General features: G+C 45.6%; 2 protein-coding genes and 1 long non-coding RNA gene across 5 annotated transcripts in view; 1 reads left to right on the plus strand and 2 right to left on the minus strand.

Annotated features, from left to right (window-relative positions):
• Positions 1-507: 507 nt before the first annotated feature.
• On the minus strand, positions 508-12,563 carry vrk1 (VRK serine/threonine kinase 1). Of its 3 annotated transcripts, none has more exons than XM_086275448.1 (13): positions 12,406-12,563; positions 11,763-11,922; positions 11,554-11,609; positions 10,320-10,389; positions 9,696-9,783; positions 8,903-9,011; positions 7,952-8,044; positions 7,235-7,367; positions 6,601-6,721; positions 6,381-6,439; positions 3,730-3,899; positions 921-1,014; positions 508-782 (listed from the first exon to the last, which is right to left on the minus strand). In XM_086275448.1, exons 2-13 carry the CDS (start codon positions 11,920-11,922, stop codon positions 634-636), a joined length of 1,302 nt encoding a protein of 433 aa, XP_086131574.1. In that variant the 5' UTR covers positions 12,406-12,563; the 3' UTR covers positions 508-633. The 3 variants fall into 3 exon arrangements, with proteins under 3 accessions (XP_086131574.1, XP_086131576.1, XP_086131575.1); XM_086275450.1 differs by lacking the exon at positions 12,406-12,563 and adding an exon at positions 12,224-12,374; XM_086275449.1 differs by lacking the exon at positions 12,406-12,563 and adding an exon at positions 12,112-12,235.
• A 244-nt stretch (positions 12,564-12,807) lies between these two features.
• LOC147306324 (uncharacterized) lies at positions 12,808-14,846 on the minus strand. The gene is made up of 4 exons (XR_015126321.1): positions 14,788-14,846; positions 14,105-14,307; positions 13,432-13,532; positions 12,808-13,331 (listed from the first exon to the last, which is right to left on the minus strand). It is a non-coding gene; the product is annotated as an uncharacterized LOC147306324 (long non-coding RNA).
• Positions 14,847-17,087: 2,241 nt separating this feature from the next.
• LOC147306325 (protein phosphatase 1 regulatory subunit 37) overlaps positions 17,088-18,719 on the plus strand; it is an 87,529-nt gene continuing 85,897 nt past the window's right edge. The window contains exons 1-2 of the mRNA XM_086273749.1: positions 17,088-17,251; positions 18,180-18,270. Of these exons, the coding sequence (XP_086129875.1) occupies positions 17,088-17,251; positions 18,180-18,270 (255 nt within the window). The remainder of the gene's footprint in view (positions 17,252-18,179; positions 18,271-18,719) is intronic.

The following is an 18,719-nucleotide window of genomic DNA, read 5'->3' on the forward strand; positions in this document are numbered from 1 at the left end:
ACTTACAGCTACTTCCTGCAGCTGATATAAGGAGCTGTAAGCTGAACAGAGCGTCAGCCGTCTGTTTGTTGAAACATAGTAACGCGACCGCATCTTCTTGTTAGTAACGGTAACGGCGTTGTAACGATAGAAATAGTAATTCGATTACTCGTTACTGAAAAAAGTAACGCCGTTACTTCTAACCCCGTTGTTCCCATCACTGCTCAGGAGGTAGAGCAGGTCATCCTCTAATCAGAAGGTGGGAGGTTCGATCCAGTCTCCAAGTATCCTTGGGACAGATACCAACCCCAAGTTGCTCTCTGATACAGCAATCCGATTATTGTTCAGCATCTGCAGACAAGTGGGAAACCATTTCTTTACCCCCAGTTTAAAGACAGCGCCATCTATGGACTCGTTCTTAATTCATGTGTCACTGAGTTCCTCAAACTTGCCATAAAAAAGCAACAGGACAACTGAAGTTTGAGCTTCTTCACACTTTGGCCCAGAAGTTTTAATAAGAACAACCGATCAATGTCGTTATCTCTTTATTGTTACAATGCAATCAAACATCAGCATCTATTAGCACAGTGTAACAGTGTAACAGCCCAAAGTAAATCCAACATAAAAGCCTGAGAGGAGGAGTGAGGTGGATGTTCAGGTGCTCGTTTTCTTGGGTCTGCCTCTGGATTTTTGGGCAAGTCCAGGTGATGTCTGGGTTCCCATTTCCACAAGTCTGGATTTGGGGTCACTGCTGGGCACCTTCCTGGATTTCAGAGTCTTTTGGGGACTTTTCTTTGGTCTGTCTGCAAAGTTAAATTCAGCAGGCTGTCAATCGTTTAACCCAAATGTTGTCATGTAGTTTTCATTCATAGCCTCTGCTTCAGTTACTCTATTTAGAGATACACTGACAAAAACTGGTGCACGCTGAAGAGGAAACCAACCGTTCTTCTTTGTGACTCTCTTTTTCTTGACGGGACTCGAATCCACCTCGCTCTCCTCCGCTCTATCCGCTGCCATCTTTCTTTTGGTCGTCTTCTACAGAGAGAGAAACACGATAAATATGAAGAGAAGCACCAGTCGGTGTGTTGATGTTGACTAAAAGACATTACTTTAAACCTGGGAGTCCACTGTGGGTCCTGTACAGTTTGTTTCTACAGAATATGTTAAATCAAGAACAAATGTGAATAAACATGAATATTTCCCACATAGATAATTACTGTCAAACTGCCTCATGCCATAAATTGAGATTTAATTCTATTTTTACTGAACTGTATTAATATAGTGCCAAATCACCACCATCGCCTCACACTAAGTTATTCTGTACGGTAAAGATGCTACAACCACACAGTGACAGTGGGAAGGAAAACTGAACAGGAAGAAACCTGGCCCCCGGCTCAGGGAGGGGCATCTGCTGTGAGGAGGGGGCACAGGCAAGAAGAAACACTGTAGTTCATCCAGAATCATCATTTAGCATAATCTGAGGTGTTTAACAAGCCTACAATGTGCATGCCCATCTAGCCTTTGTTAACAGGAAACACACACATGTAAATGACACAAACCGAAGAAGCCAGCAGCTCGCAGTCTCAGCCAACAGCAGCCACAACATCCTTGCAGCTTTATGATGGATGCAAACAGTCGATCCAGGCGTGCACTGATGATTATGTGCGTCTCACTGACCCCGAGCTCCTCATTATAGACTCTCCTCAGCACTCAAACTCTGTGCTGGAAAACTGCTACGTGAAGTTCTATCACAGGTATGAGGAAATCCCAGAGACTCCCCACAGGAAACATGTCATGCACTAGAATCTGACTGTCGCCATTACTCTCCTGATGTAGGGCTGTGACACTCTGCATCGACTACAACATGGACCGACCTGGGTTCATTCAAGGTGAAATGTACTTTGTAGAGCTTCCACAAACACGATGGCTGCTGAAGAGTTCTTCATAAACTTATTATGTCTGTCAAAGCAAACACGGTATGTCCTCAGGAAGTACAGGTGCCCCCAGAGAGAGCGATGCGCTTATCACAGGCAATCAGCTCCTCCATCCGCCGCCGTCCTTTCTGGGCCTGTGTAACGAGACTCCGCCCACTGCCCCCCTTTCCATTTTTGCCTCCATTTTGACAATTGCTACCTCATGATCACCATGCGGCACCCACTGAGGTGAACAGATTGGCGGGATAATTACATACAATAACAAGCACCAGGGCCCAGTAACCCTTCGGCTGGCAACACCACGTCCCCAGTGGCAGCTTCCATATGCACAGAGAGCACGTGGGGGAGTGACGGGGGGAGAGAAAAATGGGGGGAGAGAGAGAGGGAGATGGGGAGAGTGAGAGACAGGGGGAGGGGGGTGAGAGAGAGACAGGGGGAGGGGGGTTGAGAGACGGGGGGGAGAAAAATGGGGAGAGAGAGAGAGAGACACGGGGGGGATGAGAGGGAGACAGGGGGAGGGGGGTTGAGAGACGGGGGGAGAGAAAAATGGGGAGAGAGGGGGAGAGAGTGAGAGACAGGGGAGGGGGGGTGAGAGAGAGACAGTGGGGGGGTGAGAGACAGGGGAGAGAGAGAGGGGGGGGTGAGAGACAGGGGAGAGAGAGAGGGGGGGGAGAGTGAGAGAGAGACAGGGGAGGGGGGGTGAGAGACAGGGGAGAGAGAGAGGGGGGGTGAGAGAGAGAGAGACAGGGGAGGGGTGGAGGGAGAGACAGGAGGACAGAGAGAGTCAGGGGGAGTAACACATAAATGTTAGGTTGTAGCTGAGAGCTCCAGCATCACGTACAGAGGCGATGATGTTTGTCCTGATGAGCACCAGCACTGAGAACAGTCAGAGACGGGCTGCTGCATGCAGACACATGAAGGGAAACTTCTTATCAGCTGAGGCAAAGACAGCAATGCTAATGACTCCAGTTCAGCTGCTTTGGTCTTAATGAAATTAACAACAGGTGCACTAGAGGGGCAACAACGAGACAACTCCCAAAGCACCAGCATGAGGAGATACCAGGCTTCACAGCCAGTCCAGCCACGGCCAGGTCTGCCGTGTCGCCCAGCACAGCCATAACCCCCCTGGGGGGTCCCTAACCCATCAGCAGGAACAGTATCTGTTTCTTTGTGCGAGGAGGAACACGACGAGCACTATAAGAGCCGTCCACAAGGTTACTGGTGTGAATGTCTCTGACAAAACAATCAAGACTCGACATCCAGGCCTTGTGATCACTACCCAGCACCACGGAGCCCGAGTGGCATCGGCCATAATACCAGACTTGGCATTTCATCAAACCATGTGGCATCGCTTCATTCTGGACACGCCCCTATGACCACAACAATCTGAAGAGACAGGCGACCCCGAGGTGTTGGGGGAGGGGACTGTGAGCAGTCCCTGGAATGGACATCAAATGTGTCATCTATAGGAGCCTACACACTAACCCTTCGACCATAAAGACAGCTGGAGGATGGACACTAACCGAGAACAAAGTGAACTGGTGGATGAGTTAATGCAGAGGATGCACAACAACTACATATTATACAGTTCATAGATGTGAACTGGACACAATGATGCCTGAAACCATGAGACAGTTACTCCTGTCATCACCAAACAAAGTTAGAAGTAATTATGATGAAGCGACAGTTGTTCATTTCTTAGTCGACTAAATGAGGAAAATAATTCGACGGTAAGTCAGAGGTGTACACCCCCACAGGCTCGAGCTCAAATACTGCATTTTCTCGCTTCCCTCTAGAAACAAGTAGGAGCGCTGACCTTGGTGGGAGGCGCCGCTGCTCCACTGGCAGAGGTGAACTCCAGCTTGCCGTCCTCTTTAGGACCGATGGTCTTCAGTCCAGCCTGCAGGATAGAGCGCAGCTTGTCGTAGGGTGGTTTGGCTGTGTAGCCCAGAGACTTCACCTCCTCCATGAACCGCTGTATCTCATCTGCAACACAAGGAGAAGCCCGCTCATCAGAACCCTCACACCTTCTTGCTCGTTCGAGACCATCAGGTCATCCATGTTATTTTCATCAAACACTTCATAAACAAAGTCATAACTTAAACACAAGCTCCCCCCCCCCCCACTGTTGTCACCATAGTGTGTTGCATTCAGATGTCAACGTCAGGCTAAATGTTGTGTGGTGGGACTTTCTTCAGACTTGGTGCACACACACAGACACACACACACACACACACACACGGAGCAGAAAACAACAGTTTGCTCGTGCTCAGCACAGCAGAAGGACGGAGGTGCGACGTCTCCTCTGAACCGACACGCTGCCTTCCGGTCAAAGCACCAACATTAAAAAGGCAACTTTTAGCACAGTCGGGCAACAATGTTGCCATTTACTGCCGCAGCTTGTGGCCTGTACTTCTATCCCAGTGAGAGGTCAGGTGGTCACTGCTCAAAGGCAGAACACCAAGTGGCGCTGTCACTTGGTGTTCGCTCGCTCTGTGGTAGAGTATCACTTCCTGTTCCTGCTCAAACACAGTGGTGTTTCTGAGTAGCTTATCTGCTTAGCAATTTAATTAACAACTTTTAAATACATTCTTTTTTCATAATATAATCTTCACGTGCTTCATCCGAAGCACACTGTCTGTGTACTCACTACCTAACTTATAGCCAAAGTATTCACTCACTGTCTCTGTACTGTTTCGCTAGCTTAGCTTAGCTCGTAGCCGACTCGTTAGCACCATGGCTACTTCACCTGTCCCTCCTGCACTTTCTTGCTCATTGTGTCAGATGTTTAGTTACTCCTCGGCCTCCTTTAGCAGTAATGATATCTGTAACAAATGTAGCATATTTGCAGCTCTCGAGGCCAGGATTACTGAATTGGAGACTCGGCTTCGCACCCTTCATTCACCCGTAGCTAGCCAGGCCTCTGTAGCTGGTGCAGCCGAAGATAGCGTAGGCCCCGCTAGCTGTTTCCCGGCAGACCCCAAGCAGCTGGGGAAAGAGGGCGGCTGGGTGACGGTGAGGAGGAAGCATAGTCCTAAACAGAAGCCCCAGGTACACCACCAACCCGTTCATGTGTCTAACCGTTTTTCCCCACTCGGCGACACACCCGCCGGGGGTCAAACTCTGGTAATTGGTGATTCTGTTCTCAGACATGTGCGCAACAGCTGGAGTTCATGCATTTATTACTTCCAGGCTGGACGACTGTAATTCATTATTATCAGGAAGTCCAAAAAACTCCCTGAAAAGCCTTCAGTTAATCCAAAATGCTGCAGCAAGAGTCCTGACAGGGACTAGAAAGAGAGAGCAGATTTCTCCTGTTTTGGCTTCCCTTCATTGGCTTCCTGTTAAGTCCAGAATTGAATTCAAAATCCTGCTCCTCACATACAAGGTCTTAAATAATCAGGCCCATCTTATCTTAATGACCTTGTAGTACCATATCACCCTATTAGAGTACTTCGCTCTCGCTCTGCAGGCCTACTTGTTGTTCCTAGAGTATTTAAAAGTAGAATGGGAGGCAGAGCCTTCAGTTTTCAGGCCCCTCTTCTGTGGAACCAGCTTCCAGTTTGGATTCAGGAGACAGACACTATCTCTACTTTCAAGATTAGGCTTCAAACTTTCCTTTTTGCTAAAGCATATAGTTAGGGCTGGACCAGGTGACCCTGAATCCTCCCTTAGTTATGCTGCAATAGACGTAGGCTGCCGGGGATTCCCATGATGCATTGAGTTTTTCCTTTCCAGTCACCTTTCTCACTCACTATGTATTAACAGACCTCTCTGCATTGAATCATATCTGTTATTAACCTCTGTCTCTCTTCCACAGCATGTCTTTATCCTGTCTTCCTCCCCTCTCCCCAAAGGGGAGACAGATGGCCCCGCCCCTCCCTGAGCCTGGTTCTGCTGGAGGTTTCTTCCTGTTAAAAGGGAGTTTTTCCTTCCCACTGTCGCCAAAGTGCTGCTCATAGGGGCTCATATGATTGTTGGGTTTTTCTCTGTATCTATGAAGCGCCTCAAGGCCACTTTTGTTGTGATTTGACACTATATAAATAAAATTGAATTGAATCATGTTAGAAACACATGAGAGCAGCCAGGAACGGACGAAATGAATCAACTCACACTTTACTGATGATGCTGCTGTAACACACAAACCTTATCAAAGAACACTAACAGTACTGATCATAGCTGACAACAACTCCAAGGCAACTTAAACTCCTTAAACACTTAAAATAATGGAAAGGTAAAATGTTCGACTAATCATGAACTTGATATGATTTGAAGTCACACGGTTTCAGACTGTGGGATTATGCAGGGCATTGTGGTTTTCACAACCAGATCAAGACATGAGCATTCATGATGTGACAAGTGTACAAAAGTCTACAGTATATGAATAATACGGTGAGGCACGTCAGTGTGACCAGCTCAGCGCTGGTCCATCGCAGCCACAGAGCCGCCGCTGTCAGTCTGTCTCACCTGGTTTGTCTTGAGAGGAGAAACACTTGGCCATGAACTCGCTTATGTTTTCTTGACTCCTGGAGGTGAAAACGTTACACAACTTTCTTTAATACACATCAATCTGTGTGAACTGTACAACACAAAACAAAAATGTAAATAATAAAACGTACTGTAGATTGTATAAACGGCAACGTGTTGCTGACTGGAGCACCCAGGCTCTGTGCTCAGTTTCACATACCGGATCTTGGCGTCTCTGACGTACAGCGGGTCCTGCAACTTGTCCTCCCAGGGCAGCCGGCCACACAGCCACTGAACCATGCAGTAGGACAGGATCTCCAGGTCGCTGCGCCTGGACGCGGCTGTTAGCAAACATGGCGCACGTAGCAACATTAGCAATATCAGACACTTATGTACATAATAGCATCCAGGTTATTTCCACGTTGTACGAGATGAGGAACACCAATCAGTATCAGTGTTGTTCTTTGGCAAACTTCAGCTGGAGCAACAACGCTGTGGCTGAACACACTCAGTACTACGACTGCGGCCCCAAAGGTAAGTCAGTCCAGCACACTGCCGTGTTAAAGTGCTCTGACTGCACAGCAAAACAAACATGGGTACTGTTTCGGTCTCTGGGCGAACGTGGGGCCGTGTCACACTCTACACTCTATGGTGCGTACTGAATCCCAGTTTAAATGGGGAGGAAACAGCCCAGCTGTTCCAAACCGTCCTCACTAAAATGGTTTGAAATCCGTTCACACTGATTTTCCTGTTCATGGTTAAAAACATCAGAGCCTGCCGACTCTTTCAGATTACCACTCTGGTTTTGTACACCATGTTGGGCGTCATGACTACTCGCGTACGTTTGCACCTACATGCTCCTTTGTGGCAGTCGATGCTTGTGAACTCGATGGTACCATCGTGACATTTCTTGGGGTCTTCCTTGTACTCCTTGGGCAGACCTTCAGGTGCGTACCTATAGGCCAGTCCATAATCTACCAAGTAAACCTACAGTTGACAAACACAAAGATTCAGGCATGCACACACATACACACAGTACTAATCCATGTTTTAGCAGCGTTCACTGACTGTACACAGACAGGAGACACACGATTTCAATTCTAATTCCAGCTCCATAGCACTTTATTATTCCTCAGTTTGCATTGTGCTTATATTCTCTGTGGCTTTAATAAAGAAATGTAGAGCAATAAAAGCAAACCTACATTCACCACCTCCGAGGAAGAGCAGGAAAAACAACCAGAGCCAATATTAAAATCCTGAGGGGCTGATTTCCAAATTGTCATTTATAAAAAGCTCCTTAATAACACCACCGATGATACATTATTAATCTCCAAATTAAATATTTGCCCCTGCCCCCACCTTATTTGCAGCTCTGTGCTCCTGCCATCTAATCTCCCCCGTCTGAACACTCTGGCTTCACCTCCCCCCGTCACAAAAGCCTAATTGAATCTAATGAAGCAGTGCGAGTGTGTTCCAACCAAAAGAGGCTCCTCCTCCTGCCGATGCACGGGTCACAGCGGCACTTTGTAAACTGTCACAGTTTCAGTCAGCACGCTGGAACTCCAACTGACCTGGTTGGGATCGCTGTGACTCAACATGAGGTTAGACGCCTTCACATCAGCGTGCACGTACTCGTGCTCGTGGATGTACTCCAGAGTATCCAGCTGCACAGGAACAAATACTCCATCAAATACAGAGTACAGACACATCTGTGATGTAGCAAGACCCTAGTACAAAGTAATCACACTACATGGTTTAAATATAATGTGCAGTTTGCTGCTCAGCCCGTCATCACCTCACTGAGCAGCAGCCACGTAAAGCCAAACCTGTGATCACATTACGAGGATTTTATTAGCAACTCGATTCATTACGTTCAGTTTCAGAACATAAACATTTGTCTTTTTTAGAGGGGATGTAGCCGGGCTGAGCACCACAGAGCAGAGGAGAGTCTGACCAGAAAAGGTTTCACCTCCTCCACATAGATCTTAATAAACTAGAGCGAACGGGAGACGCGCTGCTATAAGAGAAGCGTGGGATTTCCAACAAGAAAGAGAGTCACAGTAAATGCCTATTTCACAGTCTATCCAGTGTCACTGTGACAAGTCTTACTGGACTGTGTAAACAAATTACTTCATTGTTGGTATTTTCATGCAAACAAAGGATTTTCGATCGGAAGCACAGGTGCAGGAAATCTGCTGACGTTCGCGTTTCCGTAAAGCGGTGTCAGATTACAGTTTCAGCTCACTTTAAAAGCAGAAACAATCATTCCAGGATGAGCAGGAGAATGCTTCTGACCCACAATCATTAACACAACTGAAAATACACTTGTGTGTCTCTTTGGGAAAACCCATTTCCTCCCCTGTGCATCACTAACTCTGAGGATGAAACCGCTTGTTATTCGACCCTCATCATCAGTTATTTTCAGTTTGTGAACAACGTTCATCCTCAGGATGTTGGTCATGACCTGCTGTTTACAACCTAAGTGATTCAGACTGAAACAACTTCATCGTGACAAAACCAACCAGTCGAAGGCCGAGCTGCAGGACCAGCTTTCTGGGAAATCTCCTTCCGCATTCCTCAAACTTCTTCTGCAGGTCTGTGCCAAGTCTGTCGATGACCATGAACCTGTATCTGGTTGGGACAGAGAGCTTTGTTAGCAGAGCGTCAGAAAGGCTGCAGCTTTACCTGTTACTGTGAGGAGAACGCAGCTGTTTCACTTTACTTCTTATTTGGCGTTTTCTTTCATCGAGCTTTCAGGACATTAACACAGTAAAAAAATAATAAAATATTAAAAACTGAGTTGTAAAAGGCGTAAACAGGGAGATTAGCTTAAATATCGGAGTTACTATAAGTGCACAGAGGAGGTCAGGAGAGGTGATGCAAGGGCTGAGGATAGTGCTAACTATGTGACCCAGGCGGGACCAAAGCTGATGCCTTATCAGGCCACTGGGCCCTTATGAAACCAGTAACAAGTGCTACTACTGAGATCCACTACATGGTATCAGGCGGTGCCAAAGTAATCCACTGAATGAATCAGAGTGAGGTCTGCTATAGAAGGCAGAGACCTGAGCTGGGAAAACACAGGCTCTAATCAGCGTAATCATGCCCACCTCTCCTTTAAATCTGTGTGTGACTCCATCCAGTGTGCAACATGCAAACACCATGGAGGAAAAGTCAAACACAGTTGATGCACAGCTCGAGCTGCGTGCACCAAATATAACTGCTGAACCTGAACGACTGCACGTCACACAGAGGGAGGAGAGACGGGCTGCATCATTACAACCTGAGACTCGTCCCCAGCACTCCCACCCTTACCTTTGACCCCCTCTCTCATGTCGACCCGAGCCCCAGTACCGGGGCACGCCCAGGTTCTTCAGCTTCTTGGACTTCATCCAGCTCTGAACTGCAGGGCAAGAGTAAACGTATCAGACACGTACATGAGCTTTTAATGTGTGCATACATGAAATCAACAACACAGGAAGTAACTCTGTGAAGCCTGGTGCTGGTTTAAGTGGGTGATGGATGTGAGACTCCAAGTAATAAGAGTATAAATCAGTGGGGGAAAGTGGCCAATATGGCCGCGAGCTAATCTGCTGCTGGGACAAATATTTACCAACAACGTGAGACTCCAGCATGAATAAAATATGAGGCTTCGGTTCCTTAGTCATATAACAGTTAATCGTCAGGGGAGACTGACATTTGGATTGTTATTATATAAAATGCAAAGCGGTGGCCCGAGGGCTGGCGGCGCTGCCACCAAACGCTTCCTTTCCTTTGTAGGGCTCCTCTGAGCCTCGGCTGCAACACCATCTTTTAATTAAGAAACTTGCCTCTCTTTTTATTTGTTTGCCCTGCTGGTGAGACTCTTGTGTTATGATCGCAGGGCTAACTTTGGCTCGCTGACAGTGTGTGTTTATAGTGTCTGATCATGTGACTCACTGAGATCCGGCTTGGCAGCTCTCATGTAAAACGCGAGCTCGCAGAAAAGCGGTCCATTGTCAATAGGCTCCTGTGGACAGATCAACAGGTACATTAGGTCTGCAGACCCACAACAGCACACCGGGCTTTTGTGTTTCCACCCTTCACAGGCAGAAAAAAGAAACAATCCAGAGTACAGCTCACAGCACGGCAGGCCGGTTCCTTCTCTTCCGTTTAAACATTTAAAAAACAAACAAAGTGCAAAAACTGGTTGTGTGTTTAAATCCAGGTTCACAGACTGTTACATCTCTGACAGTTAGGAGCAGGTCCGTGCTGGGAATGAGCCCCAGCAAGCGGTCGTGCTGCAGTTTCAATAAAAAGATTTAAAATGTTAAATAAATGTTGAATAGCTTCCACAGTTTGTTTCAGACAGCGACAGCACAAATAATTAGAGTTAAAGTTGGAATAAACACAGTACAGGTAGAGCTTTACATTTGGCCCACAACAGCCATCACGTCACTTTTTAACAGCAACGCCTGCAGCGTGCAGATGTGAGCCTGCAGCGTGCAGATGTGAGCCTGCAGTGGGCTACAGCACAGTGGAGCTGACGGCGCTTTTATTCAGGCCACGCTCGCTGCTGTACGTCTCTCCTCACATCTCGACAATGATTTGAACCAAAAACGTAAAATTTGGATTCAAACGTTGCCACTGATTCAGTTCAGATCTTGGGTGATGGGGCATCCCCGGGCTTTTTCTCCCCGTTTCTCCTCCTTAAGAATAGAAACAGGGAAATGGTCACAGTGCAGAAAGCGCCTTATTGGCTGCAACGTTTGCACTGTGATCACTTCTCGTGACACTTCAGTGACCAGCAACTGGACAGAGCCATCTGAAAGGTCCAGGGTCAAGGCCTGTGCTGGCTGCATCGCTGCAGTTAGTGAACAAATAAATCGGACGATTCTCAGAGTCAAATGGGAGAGACTGATGAGTCTGCACATTAGAGCAGAAAAGCAAGTCAAACAAGTCAAACAAGTCCTGTCAGTATGTGAATTATTTCTGGACTTAATCCAATGAACTTATGCTGCCAATTAAGTCTTAACTCTTGATGGGCTTAACTAAAGTGGAAGTGTTATAGAATAGAAATTGATATGTCATAAAATACAAAGGTTGAGTTGGCTTTGGTAGCTACTTTTCTGTGAGTAAAGACAAAAGTATGTGACGAGTAATAATGCCGGGACTGGAACAAACTTAGTCCTACCACTTTGATGACATAGCGAGCGTCAGCACCCACGGGGTTTGCAGAATTTTCCTCGGCTGGGGAAAACATGAGAGGGAATATGTTCATTATTTACAGTATTTGGTTGACACATGCTTAAAATCTTTATTCACTTTTATTCAATATAAAGTTTGCAGCTCAAACTCGGATGTTAACTAGAACTAACATACAAATAACATTGTCTTTCTTACCCAAGTATATGACCCCAAAGCCCCCCTGACCGATCGGAGCCCCCAGCTTCCATTCCTTCTTCATGGTGTCCTTCAGCACTTCTCCAGGAGGAAACTCCTCTGCCAGTTTCCTCTTGGCAGGGGCTCTGCCTCTGCCTGCCGCCTTGGCTTTAGGGGGCATCTAACACACACAGCCACGGTGGTCGTTAGTGCTGCTCCATCGTGATGGAAGCAGAGCTCCAAAATAAAACTAAGCTAAACATCGTTGTAAACACAACAAGAAATGGAAACTTGTACTTTTCGGGTCACATCAGAACCATGTTTTTATCTGTACCGAAGTTAGCTAACCACATCCTGAGTTCCCCATCACCTGCTAATGTGTGCAGCCTATACGAGACATTTCCCCAACACGAACCGCCTGTTAGCATTCAAACCAACAGAAAGAGAAACAGTAAAGCGATGGCGTCGTGCGAATCCCGCACCTTGCGTTGTTCTTTCGAGGCTCGTTAGCTCTCATGCTAACTGCGCGGTCTTGTGAGTAACCGTGTGTCACATTAGCGCCTACATGACCCGCTACATGACGCCGTCCGACAGCACACGCTCCCGAGTCGCTGTGGTTGGTTCCGTTAGCGTACACATATATGCGTGTATGACAGAAACATACCGTCGCTTCGTTGTTTATGCTTCCCTGTAGGAGAAACTGTACACGGACCAAACTTCCCGCAAAACTACCGGTCAGGAAGTGACGTCCTCGTACCGCGCTATTTTATTGGGGGAAGTCGGTGCTTCACTACTGCGTGAACAGCGACGAGCTGTCCTTTCTGTTAGCGTGAAGAAGTTTAAATACGCATTTAATCCCCGGGATCTCTTAATATATGAAAGATGTAAATATATTTTAAACATGTCTTAATATAAGAAGAAGTGCAGTTTCAACAGCAACTCTATTTTCTGCATTTCTGCTGCTGAAACCTGCCAACATGACTCCTGTGGGCTCAGTTCTAATAAAGAAATATGAGCTCAGACTGTCCTGTAAATATAAAGCAGAAAGTTTACAGAAAATGCCTTTTTTAATGTGGAACCATCATCCATCCATTATCTGCTGCTTATCCTCCATGGGGCAGGTCTTCAGTACGTGATCAACTATCAGAGCTGTGTTATTAATTTCTTATTGTTTTATTATCAAACCATGGACTAATATGTCCTATTGTGCTATTTAGTTAAGTCCAAATCTGTGTTTGATTCTGTAAATTTATTTAATTTGGGAAAAAACAACATTTAATGTTAGGGCTTGTGCGTAATACTTTGCAGTCAATAACTCCCTGAGGTGTAGAACCATGAGTTTTGTGATTCCTTAAGTCAGTAAAAGGTCATCCAAAGTCACTTTTTGTCTTTATAATAATGAAAACATCTCACCCAGTTTGTAGGCAGTGCAAATATATCAGAGTAAAACACAGTCCGCGCTGCTCATAGTTCAGATTGTGTATATTTGCACCTAAGTGATTAAATATATATGCTTTTGTCTCCATGCACCATAATGATGTGTTTTCCACCCATCCAGCCACACCAGTACTGCTTCATCTTATAAGGCACCTGAGAGAAACAGAAGGGGAAAGTCTTATTTTCTAGGTTAAGAAGAGCATTCATTAATTTCACTACTGTCACTGTATTGCCCAATCAAAAGTCTTAATACCTCTCCCCAAGGGCGTAGATTTGGTTTTGGCATTGGTGGGGACGGATGATTCAGCCACCGAACCCTGTCCTGTTTCTTTTTTTTCCTTTTTGTCTTTGCTTCTTGATAAAAAAAAAAAGAAGTAAATACACTTGCCTACATATGCTATTCTACATGCTTTTAAACCATTTAAAATTACAATTCATAGTTTTATGTGTGAATTATATAATGTTAAGTTACTATTAAACAAATGACTGACTTTAGTTTACTTCAACCATATTCCATATAAATCAGGTATCATACAAAAATAAAAATAGCTTCAAATACAGTCGTGACAATAAAAGAATATGACTTTAAGGACTTAACAACATTAGTTCAGTTATAGTACACCAACATCTCTGACACATTAGCACTAAGGGAACACTCAGTGACCTGCTGGTTTTTGTCCATAAAACTACTCGTCTAAGATGACCACAGAGTAAAAGATCTCTCAGCAAAATGATGCAACATTTTAGGCACTATTGCCCCGATTAACTCAGTGAGCTGAGATCTTTTATTCTAAACATGAACTACTGTTACAGCAACAGACATGGACTACATGCCCCACACAACAACTCAATGTCCACTATGTGAAGGAGCCAAACACATGCCTTCTCCTCTCGTTAATCTACAGCACCAAATCATCATCAGTCACCTGTGAGCTCTCCTCTTCACCTCTGTCCGAGCTACATGGCAGAGCTGCCTCTGTCACCTGATGAATAACAGTGAGACACTCCACATACATGCAGTCACACATGTGCTTCAAATACAGTCATGAACCACCAGGTCATCATCCAGTTTCACCTGTGATCTTGTGTCACCATCACTCTCTGAGCTCTGTGTTGGTTCTTCTGTCACCTGACAAACAGGACAAACATGACAATAAGAATAAAACGTGCAGCTGCTTCAGTGTGTCTGTCACTTTGTGCAGATCTTGACTCATCAGTAATGTTTGTAGGCTGAGTGCATTTTAAAACTGTGCAAACTGCACTACAAGGTGGAATATCTGCAAAATCATGACGACCTCATGATATTTTGTCTCAAAAATTAACCCTATGAATATGTCAGAGCCATTAGGATGAAATTATTGTGTCACCAACATTTTAATGTTAGACGTATAACTTTAACAGCCTCTGTAAACTAACAGTTTCTCTGACAGCTTCAATCAAAATTAGAAATGCTGCTCTGAGACTGAGAGAACTAACAGTGCTGCCTGCTGTGCAGGTAGTTTCCAAAACACGGTATTAATGGGTACATACTTAGACTGATGTGGGCCAAAGCCTAGCACAGCCTGTAACGTTATTATGACGGACACATTTCATGCGTTAAGTGACTCACAGGTTTATATGAAAAACACTTTCTTACATCCAGCTTCTTCCTCTTTGCTGCCGTCCTCCTCACAGCGCAGGCTTACCGCTGCTGAAACTAAACAGAGCTCCCTGAAAGGCTCAGCCAATCACATTGGCCATATTTGTCACATGACGTAGGACTCCAGTAGAGCACGTAATTTAACTCTTTCTGCACCGCTGGGTGAATGAGACGCTGACAGATCGTTTTTTCTTTCTATAAGGTTTGTTTGTTTTTACTCGAAGAGATCGAAATGTTGGTGGGGACAATTCAATAACCGCTGGATATTGGTGGGGACGTGTCCCTTCCGTCCATGCCAAATCTACGCCCTTGCCTCTCCCCTACTTTCATTGTGTGCCTGTATAGCAGAGTTTACTGTGGAAGAAGTGGGTGATAATGATGAACAAACAAAAATGAAAAGGTGGCACTAAAAAGCTGAGAGAGAAGACAAAATTACAAAAAGATGCAGCAAAATGTGTCTAATTTAGTGACTTGTTATCTGTCGAGGCTGCTGCATCGTCAACAGTGGTAACAGCAACAACTAGTAACAAGTGCTCACAGGCTGAAGAACCTACTGCTGCTAGTGCCCTGTGTGGAGAAGTGCAGCAGTCCTAACTGCTATGGGCTTGGAGTCGGCCTCTAGTGTTGTCACATCCCCATTGAGTTCCTGATGAAGGCTCTCAGGGTCCTGTTGATCTTGTACAGTTCTAGGCCTTCCAGGATCCAGCTGTGGGCCATTGAGTCATAGGCCTTCTTGTAGTCAATCCAGGCAGTGCACAGGTTGGTCAGCCTGGTCTTGCAGCCTTGTCTGACTGCTCGGTCTACCAGTAGCTGGTGTTTTGCTCCTCTGGTATTCTTGCCCATCCCTTTCTGTGCCCCACTCATGTGTCTGTTCATCTTAGCCTCTATGATGCCTGACAGGAGCTTCCATGTGATGCTGAGGCAGGTTACTGGTTGGTAGTTGGAGGGGACCGGTCCCTTCCTGGGAAGAAGCTGTTCTTTAGTCTGTTGGTTTTGCACCTGATGGGTCTGAACCTTTTTCCAGAGGGCAGGATGTTGAAGAGGTGGTGGTTAGGATGGAGGTGGTCCTTTATAATTGCTCTGGCTCTGGAGAGACATCTTGAGCTGGAAATTAAGTGCAGGTAGGAGAGTGTACAGCCAATCACCTTCTCTACAGTTCTTATGACCCTCTGTAGTCTCTTCTTGTCAGCTGTTGTGCAACCAGTGTACCACACAGGTGGCACAGTAGGACACTAGGAGGTCAGACTGCAGCCTGTTCCATCTCAGAACCCCCAAGAAGTGGAGGCGCTGCTGGGGTTTCTTCACCAGGGCTGATGTGTTTGTGGTCCAAGATAGGTCCTCAGATATGTGGGTGCCGAGGAACTTAATAGAGGATACCCTCTCCACAAAGTCACTTTTATGGAGAGGGGGGGGCATCCTTTCTTGTTTTGTTGGTGTTTAGGGTGAGGTCATTGTAGTTGGCCTGTTCTACAGTTGTGCTCTGTCACACTTTACTGTACTTAGCACAATAATTAGAGTGGCTGCTGCACTTTAGCTGTTCATTTGCGTGTTTGTGTGTTTCTAAGAAATGTTCTCTGTAAGAAACAAATTACTCCAATGAAAAGTTCATTCTTGTAACTGTAACCCTTGAAAAACCATCATTAGAGAAGCTTGGTGGGGGCTGCTGCAGAGACGAAGGTCGGCCGTGCTTCAGTGGCTGTTGCAGTGTGTTGTGTCAGGTTGGCTGTGATCTGTTGTCTCTGAACTGTCTCCACAAACTGCTGCTTCTGTATTTTGTCTGTTTCATTCTGTCTTTTTTGACATTGTCAGGCAGCTTGCAGAGACAGACACTTCAGTGGGAAACTCAACCAAAGTATTTGGATAACTAAGAATATTTGATCGAACGTGGTTACCTCGGTAACTTACCTGTGTTTGTCTTATCCAGAACAGCCCTGAATTTTGTAAATGAATCTGAATAAGTATGTAAATGTACAGAGCCTTACCTGTTTTCAGTGTGTCATTCGATCCAAACATATTGGGTAACAGTGCACAGCTCATGAATAAGATATTGGTTCTTCAGTGTCGCCACAGACTGAAGACGTTTCACATTCACGAGGGCACGTCGTCACTACTTCACTCTTTTATGTTACCAGAAGTACTTCAGTAGCTGCTGTCACAGCTCCATGGATAGCATGTAACGTGACCGACGCTGGAGTTCCCATCCTGACTAACCATTGGCCTTCTATTACAATAGAGCGCTCCGTGCTGCAGTCCTAAAGTAAAGAGAGGCGATGACCAACTGCAGTGATGATGAGCAGAACGATGACAGCTCAGGACAGCCCAGAAGGAAATCAAAGAGAAGTAAAGGAGGAAAGCATGTGTGCTTCCCTCCGGACGAACAGCTAGTGTCCAGCTTTGCTGAGCATGGGAACGCTGAGAAACTGGGTGAGCTGCTGTTTAAGTGATGACGTTCAGTGATGGTGGAAGTGTAGCTCTCACTTCTATACCTGATTTAAGCTCTTAACATCTCATTAAAAATGACCACTACATGTTATTTTAGCATCTTAATATCTAAAGGACGTGATCAATCCATGATTTCACTAAAAGAAGTAAATTAAAGAATTTTACATATTTTATATTTATATTTGAGATTTTGAATCAACGATTTGAATGTATTTGTCAAAAAGATGCACCTTACATCATGTTAGCATGTTACTCTTATTCTGTCCTTGAAAAAGCATCAGACATGTAGCAGAAAAGCTGAACTAAAATCCAGTCAACTCATGTATTATTTATAACAGGCATTTTTAGGGATTATAACAAAAATAATTTGAGGGATTTTGCAGGAAAATAATATTTGAATATTTTGCCTTTGTTTGCTCCTGTGAAGACAAGCATTAGTAACTCCTGCTTTTTTCTTTATTTATCATTATTTTGAACCCATTTTAATGGAGACTTTCTGTGTTCATGTTCCTCCATATTTCCTCTGGACTGCACACAGTAGTTTTGACTGACCTATACTTGGTGCATCCACATTAGGGGATCACCTGTGCACACTATCCACAGGGATCACCTGTGCACACTCAGACCTCAGTGAAGAATCAAATGTTGTCTCTCACGTCAGCTGGATATAAAGCTGTGCTTGATGCATTAAGATACGTGATTGGTTGATTGATCATTCAGAGACTGACATTCATGTCCTTCTCACTGACAGTTCCCTGCAGTGCACGCACACACACACACACACACACACACACACACACACACACACACACACACACACACACTTACCTTAAGTACTTTTGCATGGTTGCTTTTGCTCACTAATTGCAGAGGCATTAAAGCAGTGAATGAGCAGATTCTCCTGTTTCAGCTGACAGCAGACTCACCTTCACAGAGGTGTCGCTGGCCTATCAGGACAGCTGCAGCAGACATCAGGTGACGCCCAGGGAGCGCATCCTGCAGCAGCTCCAGGTATGCAGCCTCACGTCAGCTCCTGATGGATTCAGTCATCTTATCTTATCTTATCTTTGACACCCCAGCCGCTGGTCAAGCCCTGCAGACTCTCTAAAGCAGCGGTCCCCAACCCCCGGGCCTCGGACCGGTACCGGTCTGTGAGTCGTTTGGTACCGGGCCGTGAGAGTTGAGGCTCAGGTGTGAAATGTCTGGTTTTCAGGGTTTTATCGGTTTTCAGCGTTATTTTGTTATCGTTTTTATCGTTTACTCGATTTCCCTGGGTCTTTTCAGTGTGTTATGAATAAATTCTCTTTTTTTCGGTACCGGTACTACTTTTATTTTGTTGTATTTATCCGCGACACCTTAAAGGCCGGTCCGTGAAAATATTGTCGGGCATAAACCGGTCCGTGGTGCAAAAAAGGTTGGAGACCTCTGGTCTAAAGTGTCAGTGAAGCCAGCGTGCCCTT

This window comes from Aulonocara sp. 'chitande type north' Nkhata Bay, linkage group LG19, assembly GCF_057382095.1.
Source record: "Aulonocara sp. 'chitande type north' Nkhata Bay isolate Kocher_YH1m ecotype deep benthic linkage group LG19, A_spYH_male_GT1.1, whole genome shotgun sequence".
Lineage (NCBI taxonomy): Eukaryota > Metazoa > Chordata > Actinopteri > Cichliformes > Cichlidae > Aulonocara > Aulonocara sp. 'chitande type north' Nkhata Bay.